General features: G+C 39.4%; 1 protein-coding gene across 5 annotated transcripts in view; it reads right to left on the bottom strand.

Moving 5' to 3' along the window:
* Positions 1 to 1,937: 1,937 nt before the first annotated feature.
* LOC137983649 (NLR family CARD domain-containing protein 4-like) overlaps positions 1,938 to 10,000 on the bottom strand; it is an 18,983-nt gene continuing 10,920 nt past the window's right edge. For 4 of the 5 annotated variants that reach the window (XM_068830808.1, XM_068830807.1, XM_068830809.1 and 1 more), the window contains 2 exons: positions 8,670 to 8,844; positions 1,938 to 8,031 (listed from right to left, as the gene is read on the bottom strand). In XM_068830808.1, the coding sequence (XP_068686909.1) occupies positions 5,249 to 8,031; positions 8,670 to 8,829 (2,943 nt within the window). In that variant the 5' untranslated portion in view covers positions 8,830 to 8,844 and the 3' untranslated portion in view covers positions 1,938 to 5,248. The remainder of the gene's footprint in view (positions 8,032 to 8,669; positions 8,845 to 10,000) is intronic. The other variant, XM_068830810.1, reaches the window with a different exon arrangement.

Raw genomic sequence — 10,000 nt, 5'->3', positions numbered from 1 at the left:
TATTCAGCAATGTAACTTTCAATTTGAAGACTGAAAAAGACCCCGGCCAATTACGTGCTCATTTCGTGCGCTTTTTAAAAGCGTAAAAGCAGAATTTTTGCATTGGCAAAAAAACATTCATTTTTGATGTGAATGAATGAATGAATGAATGAAAAATAATTTTTATAAGGAAGACTTTGATTTGTTCTCGCAAGAGCCGCATTTTACTGATTATTTAGTAGGAAGTGAGGGTTTGTTAGAGAAGAGGAGGACTGGATACCTCACAGACATTCTCTGAGGCCGGGGGGGAGGGGGGGGGGGGAGGGGAGAGGAAGAGCAGGGCTTGGTTCCAGGAAAAGATAGTGAGGACAAAAAACGAATATGCGAAGGTTCTTAATTGCTTACCTTTTCGCGTTCAGGTCTCAGTGTCCTTTGAGACTGAAGGTGTCAAGGAGAGATCTGATTAAAGAGAGCCTGTCATTCAAAATGGGACACACTGATATGAGGCTTGAAACTCAACAAGTGACATTATGCTTGTGGGTGATCAAAGTTGAATGTTTTAATGGCCGAATTTATACCAGAGACGAATAACTCGTCTAAGACGGATATTTCGTCTGCAATTCGTCTAGATACAAATACGGTGTTTAGACGAATTATAGATCAAAATACGTCTTACGATTGATTTGCCTGTAAGAATCAGATGAAGACGAAGTTTTCAATTCTGAAACGGGAAGTACTGAAATGAACTTTTTAATGAAAAGAACAACTGAGCTGCGTAGCCTACGTATGTTAACTTAATTCTTAAATTATCGATAAAACTTTTGCCAAAGAACAAAGAAAGATAAAAGAACTTGGTAACACAACTGACTTGGGAGATTTTTTTCAAATTCAAATACTTTAATATACGGAGAGAATCTTCACTTGGGCCCCAGAAGGTTTTCAGTCCACACATCTCACGAAATTTTACATCGCTGGTCGAGAACGAACACATGACAACAGTCAACCCTTCGTTTCAGACCCCCATCCCGAGGGACGGGCAGCAGGACGCGTCTTCTCGCCTGCCGTCCTCGGGTTGGCCGTGAGTGAAGACGGGCGGCTGTATAGGTTGACTAAAGACTCTCCAACACTGAAAGTGAGCGCTCCGGCGTGAAAAAAACTAAAACACAGGTCGCATTCCACAGGTGAGTGTACATGTCACTGTGCTGCAGACAAATAAACTACACCAAAAGTGTTTCCTAGCGCTAATCACTCAACAAAAATGTTGTTTCAGGTCTCGGAGAAACTTTTGGCTTAGTTGTTGACTATTGGAGCAGCGACTTCTAGTCTTGACCCGTAGAATGTGACCTGTATTTAACATACCCGCCTTCATTGCAGCTGCCACACGAGTCAAGAGCGTCACATACAACTGCTAAAACAACCAGATCAATCATCTATGAGCCCTATATTGCACAATTTTATAATTTGTAACACAATCTGACATGGTGAAAGCATAGAACAACAGTAACGATGCTCGCGTCAGGGAATTACAATTGTGAGGCGCCAAAATCAACCAAAACGTAAAGGTAAATAAAATCACTCCATTACCGTTACGTATTTCAAACACCATTATGTCCTTTTATATATATCCAGATGCATAAACATTCAAAAGGGTGATGCTCTATATCACTTCGCTCCTATTCCTTTTTCTCAGATGAGAAAAAAAATCAATCAAAATTGGAGAAAACCACTTTAAGACTTCACATAGAGGCATTTACTTGTGAGAAGAGCGTTTTACGTGGAGATATAAGCGCAAGCATGGAGAACAAGCTTTACGAAGTTGAGTTCAACAAAATGTTAACTGTTAATCCAAACCCGATCTCCACGGGATCCCGCAGAATGACCCGATCGGAATCGAGTCGGAACGCAAAAATTCACCATGCACAGCACTTCTATTTTCCGTCTATAACCCACACTTTAAACATACGTTTGTTTCATTTAATCGTAAGTGCAGAATCGTAACACAAACTTCCAATTTGGATCAAGTTCATAACTCGGGAAAGTCAAAACTCTCGAAAGTTTCAACACAATCTGCCAACACATCTGTCTTAGAGCATAGTTAATGCATAGAGATGGTTATGAAACTCGACCAATTCCTTTGTTTCATGTTTTTGTCCGTATTTTTGGCCTTGACCCTGCACAAAACATACCTTTTTTTCGAGAAGATAACCAATCAAATCCTTCGATTAAATTATGCGCAACTAATTTGCAAACCCGTGCGAAGGGAAAACAAAAGATTGTGCAGGGTCACGGTCAATTCAACATCGATTGCAACATTGTTCTCGCTTTTGAAGGTTCTAAGGTTTCATAACCAGTCCCTCGATTAACTATGCTTAGAGTAAAGAACACGATAATCTCTAGTTGATTTGGAACCAACTGACGTTCCCCCGACCTTTTGAACAAGTTAATAATGTATGCTCATCATTCAGAATTCCGGAAAAGAGCTTCTTGAGATGAATTATATCATCAAACCTTTCAAAGTTGCTCATATAGTCATAAGTGAAAACACCTTTTCTCTTCAATGGATGAGTACTTTCCAAAAACTTATTATTATTATTCAGTAAAACCTTCATAAGTGTGATTCGTTACAAAAGCATCAATTGTTTTGCTGATAAATTTAAAACTACAGATAAATCTATAATCTTTTTTGAAAAAGATATATATCTTTCTTCAGTGTTGGCAATCCTTTAGCAACACAGTTTGATGATGGGCTCCAAAACCTTCCAGTCTCCTCTTGACCATAAAATACTTGAAACTAGCCAGTTTTTATAAAAAGAGGTGAATAATAACCAGAGAGGTTGTGAAGGGAAGTACCTTTGGCTTTCAGTACAAAAAGTTGCATGCAAGCATTGGGTGATATTCCTCCATGCACAAATTTCTGTGAAACAGCAGTGATCTCTCACTTCCTTTCTTTTTCGTTATCCACAAAAAAGTCACCAAATATAAAATATCTGTTGATTTGTGTCTTTTACGGTCATCTTTGGTAAAAATTATCTTTACTGGTAACTTATTATATTTGTGATAAATGCCTTCAGCCAACTTCTGAGCCCTTTCAACAAAATAATTGTAATGCAACACCAACATTGTTTTTCTTTTTTTTGGAGGAAAAAAATTGGTTTCATTTCAAAAGTAACACTTTTATCAACGCATTTGACAAAGACCAAAAGCCTGGTAGTTCGTACTTTTGATAAATTTCATTGCAGCTGATTTGAGGGTTCCACTGTCACGTTGAAACATTCCTAATCAACATTACTATACATCAAACATGGAACCATATGTTTTCTTACGTGGTGGTTAAATGAGATCAATAATAACAGAAGCACACCAGCTTCTGGTAATAGGGACCTTAAGCAAAGACGACGAGGACGGCTATGAGAACGCCACAAATTTCCATATTTAGTGAGCAAAAACAATAGCTTTGCACGCCCTGCACGGTCCCCTGCACGTCCGTTTCACATTTTGATACATTTCTTTGCCGTTCTCGCTTGGCTACGACGTGAAATGATCAAATTTGAGGTCATGTGGAGGACGAGAGCAAATTACGATGAATTTTCAATTTTCTCTCTGAATATCCACACCGTTCTCATCAATTTTATTCTTGGATTGTGTATTCACACTTTCCAACCCGCACGACATGGAGTAATCGCAAAATTATTACAGTAACGAGAAATAATATTTTTAGATAACGTTCTCGTAATCGTCGTCGTCGTCGTCCATGCTCAAGGTCCCTAATAACCAAGGAAACGGACGAGAACGCATGCATGCTAAAAATTTCTAAGTTTCTAACCTTTGAATCCCATGTCTTCAAGGTAGCTTGCTTGCTTACGTGGGGAACTATTGTGTACTTTTCTGGAGAGACTGAAAAATTTTTGTCTACAAAGATTTTTGCGCTTCTGCAAAAAAATTTCCACTTTTTTCATTGCCGTCATCTCTGGCACTAAAAGTAGGAAATGCGAAAGTCCTCTTCATTCGGTATAATGGAGCAAAGTTGTATTTTTAAGGTTTACGATTTACCTTAAATTGTTTTAAACCAATTCCTGCCGCTTTATATCTTGTTAGACGTCCTGAAGAGGTCTGCGCGATCTAAACCGGTAATTGACAGATCCGTTGATGTCAGCTGCACTCTGGTTCTTCTTTTTAAAAAAAATTATCATTAAATTCCAGAATAAAAACTAGCGATCAAAAACGACCTTTCGATCTCCCTGAGATCATTTTCAAGTTGTAGAAAAAGCGAATGAAATATACAAATATAAGTAGAAATTAATGCGTGAGAATGTCCACCGATAAAATATGTAAGTAAATGCAAGCGCTGAAATGTAAGTGCTGAAATAATAAAATATTATAGAAAACTATATAAATAACATTGCACGAATTGAATCTGACTATTTGTTAAAAGTTAGCTTAAGCTCCTTTATAAAGAGCATTTCGTAGATCAGGCAGTCGAATTTACTTTGGCACTTTCTTAAGATCTTAAAATCACGATATATGTCACTTGGGACTGTTCCATGTGGCCTGCGAACGCAGACGTATTTCCGGCGGAGAGAAACGACCACCGGAAATACGTCTGCATTCGTAGGCTATGTTCCATGTTGCTCTTTAATGTGATTCCCAATTGAAGACGATCCTTTGTCTTCCTCAACGCGCTGATAAAGGTGTCGGCACGTATACCCGACATAGTTTGTATCACACAAAACACATGCACTTGTAGTAGTAAACAACGCGTTGCTGGTTAATGATAAGTGGCTTCTTTTCCTTTGGTTGATCTCGTGCCCGATCTTACGACTTGTATACACGGGGCGAATATCAATTCCAATTTTGCGGCCTAGTTCCCCAAGTTGTCTTCGCGCGGAATTGGCCCGTGATCTCTGATCCTTGAATGGTAACACTACTCTGACAGGTGCTTCATTTACGTTGCACGCTCGTGTGGAAATTGGATCGCCAGACACTTTCTTGGTGACAAAATCACTGATGACCAATTGGAGCAGTTCAAAGGCAAGGAAACCAAATCATCATCAATTCAAATAGTCAAAACTTTGCTTGCTTGTAGCATAGCATTTTGGAACGAGGTCAACGCCTTGGCCAGTCAGTGAACAATGCAGTTTTCGGAAGCAATGGATAAATGGGGAAGTGCTTCTTGAAGAATTCGTAAAGTTTCCCCTGACAATTTGCAACCTATGCAATCAAAATACTTGATTTTACCAAGTTTCATTAAAAATGATGCGAGGGGCTTTTGCTAGTGATCCAATGCGTTACCGTTGAGGCTTAGCTTATTCAAGTTTGGGACATCACTAAGGGACGTTTCCAAATCTTGCAGGTCATCTTCATTCAAATCCAAGTAATCAAGGACCAGAGATGTCAAATGCGGAAAAAAGCAAAGCTTTCTGGTTAGTGGAGTGAGACTCCCACTAACATTGACATTGGTGAACGTCAACGATTCCAACGGCATGTCTTTGTCTATTCTGCCAAAAAGGGCCAACATATCTTCAACATTCAAACTATCACCTGTGCCTTCTAAATAAAGAGATTGTAAGGATGACAATCTCTGGAACAAAAGACCGAGCGCTGCAGCAACTGCTGGCGTCAGGTGGATTTCAAGTAGCGACAGTTGAATGAGGCTCTTGTGCGTGATACTGGAAACCAACCTCACGCTTCCTTTCTCAGCACAGCACCTATCAAAGGAAATACAAAGTGCCGCGATGTTTTCAAACCTTGGCAACAATTCAGCGAGTTCTTCAGCTCCTTTTGACATCAAATGACAAATCAATTTTAAATCACACTTGCTAGGGTTTGGGAGCTGTTGCAAAAATTCGCAAACACTGTCTTCCGCATCTCGAACGTCGATACTCATCAAATGGGTGCAATTTTTGATTACAGCACCAAGATCTTTCATTGCAGAAAGTCCAAAACAACGAAACGTACTTAAGAACTTAAGAGACGTTTTTTGTGGAACCAAGCTTACCGACTGACACGGTAAAGCAGCAGCCTGTGCACTCTCAGTGAATACTCTGGCATGGGCAGCACAACGCAGGACTAAGTCTTTGAAATAAACACTGACATCACCGTCGTGGATATCAAGGATTGATGAAAAACCACAATGCATTTCACATTCAACGTCGAGGAACTTTCTCAAAAATACTCCAAGGGGAACATTTTCAGAATTCTCAGTTATCTTCATTGGGGCATCAAGGAAGTTTACTGTTTCTACCACCTTGTAAAGAGTTGTAAGGGCATCTTTAAATTTCAAAAACAAGAAACAAGGATTAAAAATAAAAGTCCAGGAATTCACACCGGAAAACAGTAACGCAACGTGAGAAGGTGGTTCTGAGATAACTGTGATCCCGTCAAAGCATTCAACGCAAATTTTTGCAAGCGTTTCTTTTGACTGTACATCTTCAAAGCAATAAAAAACCAAATCACTGAAATATTCATGTCTCGCAAAAACGTCATCCAATGGCTTGTATTTGTGGTCTTCATTAGATATCTTTTCTGATATATCAAGTGAAGGATCGTTTATTCTCACTGACTTCAAATGTTCAAACACTTTCGCTGCTCCTTCATCGCTTAGTCCACATATGAATCGCAAAACGTTCTCGAACTCGCGACAGCTGTTCAAGGTTTGAGTGTGCTCTTCAATCAAACCGAGATTTCCATCAGGTATACATTTGTGAGTCACGTACCATGCTGCTAAGAATTCTTGTATGCTCTTATGAATGAAAGAAACCATTTCCGTTGGTTGCAAGCTTTCTGTACACTCAGCTACTTGAAGTAAACCAATGACAACACTTTCTTCACACAGGACTTCAGAAGAAAGTTTACCATACGGGAAGATGTGGTCATCGTCTAAAAGACATTCTAAAGCCAGCTTACCGATTTGATTGAGGATCTCTGCATTATCCTCTGCTGTGCTAAAGTGAGGAGAAGTGTTCTTTCCTTGATTGTAGTTTAAAACGTGCTGGACAATTTTCAAATATAAGCTCGTTTTGCCTTTCGAGAAGCCTTCTGACTGTTTCTTCTTCCATAGCATGCAAAAGAACAGCAAAAGTAAGGGAACTTTTGCAAGGCCTAACAGACCCTCAAACAACAAACATGTCAACAACTCTTTGGCATCTCTTTCGTCACCAAGCTGTCGAGTTATATACGTCAGTTTGTCCTCCTCACTGAATCCTGTTATTTCTGCAAGCAGGTCTTGGAATTCTTGGAGTTCATCAGCTTTGGAAATTCGACTTGTTATCAACACACAGCAGTCTCTCAATTCTTTTCCACTGAATATATCAAAGATTTGAGATTCTTGTCCACTGTGATACTCATCATAGCCATCCAGCAACAGAAGAACTTCATGTTGATGATTGGTGATGTAATTCAGAAGACCTTCTACTAACCATTTGTCTTCATGGGCAAAAAGTCTTGAGTTATAAATGACATCTTCGAAGCTTTGACATTTGGACACTTCCTTGAGGTCAACGAAAATAACAAGCTTGAACTTTCTGAGGACAGCTGTTTGTTCATCGTTTGCTGGTGTGCTTGATTCCCTGAGAACTGCTGTTTGTTCATCTTCTGTCTTTGAGTTATTCTCGTCCTCAAAGCCCAGTGTTTCTCTCCTTCGACGGAACATTTGCGAGAGAAACTGAAAGGAACCGGTTCTTGTACCCAGGGTCTGGAGATTAGGAGGCCCAGGCGACACTGGTGACGAAAGTGTCGGTGCCTCATGAAGTCGGGCCCAATCTACAGCCAACTTCTTCGCAAAAGTGCTTTTACCAATTCCTGTCTCTCCTTGCACAAGAATCCTCTTTGGTTGATTGCCTTTCCCGATTGGGGTGAAGAGGTTACTGTAGTGGCCAAGTTCGGATTGTTCTGACCCAGCTAATGTGGCTTTACTTTTTACTACGGATAGTCGGGTGTAGACCTGATCAATGTCTACGCGAGACGATCTGGACCAAGCAGATATGGGCACTTTGGCTGTTTTCTTATAGTGCGCTCGAAGCTTTGCTCCGCAGATCTCAACGCTGAAGCACGGGTCTGATCAAAGGAAAAGGACGAAAACAACAGACAAGAAAAAAATATCATTTGAGCTCCTTAGGAACGTATTCGTGACTCAGTGAGAGCTGGTATTTTAAATAGTGGGCATATAACATTACCAGTCAGAATTTAACAATAACAGCCTTGTGTAAGTTTAGTTGCAATGAAACAATGAAACGATGAAACAACGTTTACAAGTGCAATCAAAGGGATAAATCTGACTTCTTAAAGGAGTGACATTGAGGAGTGCATATGAGAAGTACTGAGAGCTTTTGTTGTGTTTATACTTGAATAATGAAGAATGGTATAACTCAGCAACACATGACCATCATGGGAGAGTCACCCTTCTTTGGCATTTTACATGCCTTAAAAAGAACGACGTTGACCGCGTTCAGAAGGTGGTCCTTAAGAGAAACCACGGTGCTCCTACCCGAACAAAGTCTTAATAATGTATACTCCTAATGATAGTGAAACAAACTTAAATAAAATAGTTGCTTCCCTTCGTGTAACTACTAATCTACATGCTTGACAAGAGCAAAGACTTCCTAAACATGTCAATCAATCTACCAACTCACTACCTCTGTACATTTGAAAATTTTTCTTTTTGCAGGGCATACAGCTGCAGTGACTTCCCTTACCTGTCTTACCTTGCATATGATGATTGTGTGTGCTTGTACTTGCACTTGCTGAAGTGTCATCAGCCTGTGTAGGATCTGTCTGTTTCTTTGCCTGGAATGGTTCCTTGGCACATTCCTTAAGTATCTCCCAGAACGACCTTTCATCTTGCTTTTTGGCCATTTCCAAATTTCATTACTAGGGATAAAAGATACAACCAAAAAACAAGTTTATTGTTCAGATTTGTACCAACTTACAATCACTCAAATACATGTAATCAGTTCAATGAAGGCTGAAACCTATCCAGCTAAGCACAAGTGATCCACTAACTTGAGACAACTGTCAATCAAATGAAATGACATGAAATGAAGGTAGATCAAATCAAATGTTGGTTTTTAGTTAAAGGGTAAGCTGTATTACTTGGAGTAATACACATGACATTGTGTCTGTGAATGGAACCCAAACCCCATTGTAGGAAGCCGTGTGCTCTGACCATTTGGCCAACCCTTCCCCTTATGCCTCTGTTGCTTTGTAGCACCTTGTTCCATTCCAAAAAGAAGTCATCGAAATAAACTAAGAAAGGAATCCATGCCATGAATTCTGATTGTGATAGTATAATGAATAATCCTCTTACTGTACATACTGTACAGAATCTGGTTGTATAGATTTGCTTGTTTGATTATTTAACCATAATTTCATTTCTCAAGCCCACATTGAATTATTATGAGATCCAACAAGGCATGTGGCACACAGTTGGCTTCAACCAATGGCGTATCCAGCAAGTGTAAATAGAAGAATATTATTTTTGATAAATTTCAATAAAGTTTCTAAACAGTTTGATACTTAAAATTTTCTCTTTCTACCAAATCTATCAGGTTATTGGCAAACTGGCATGATTAACCTGTACAGAGACTGATAACTGAGATTTAGAGAGCCAATCAATGCTAGAAACACCATATGTGTAGTTGAAATTTTTCGTTATGCTTAAATTGTTGGATATGAATATTATTGGTTCTTAACATCTCATGTCCAACAAGCCCAAACTGAATTACATCTTTTGAGTCTAAAATCTAATAATTCTGAAGGTTTTGATTCTTGGATATTATATATCCCAATGCTCCTGTTTCAGCTAGGGAGCACTTGACACGATAATAAGAGGTGATAACCCAGATTTGAAGAGTCCATTTGAAAGCTAAAAGTGCAATTATCTGCGATAGAAAATTAGTACAGCCATGTATAAGTCACAAATAGTGCAAAAGTTTTTAGAGGGTTAATCACCCCCAGGGGGGTACTGCCATATATGGGCTATATAGGTATGTGCCGCTGTGAAAGGTATGGTTTTCAAGCAGTTTAC

Source organism: Montipora foliosa, chromosome 13, assembly GCF_036669935.1.
Source record: "Montipora foliosa isolate CH-2021 chromosome 13, ASM3666993v2, whole genome shotgun sequence".
Taxonomy (NCBI): Eukaryota; Metazoa; Cnidaria; class Anthozoa; order Scleractinia; family Acroporidae; genus Montipora; species Montipora foliosa.
This window is presented reverse-complemented; position numbering and strand designations above follow the sequence as displayed.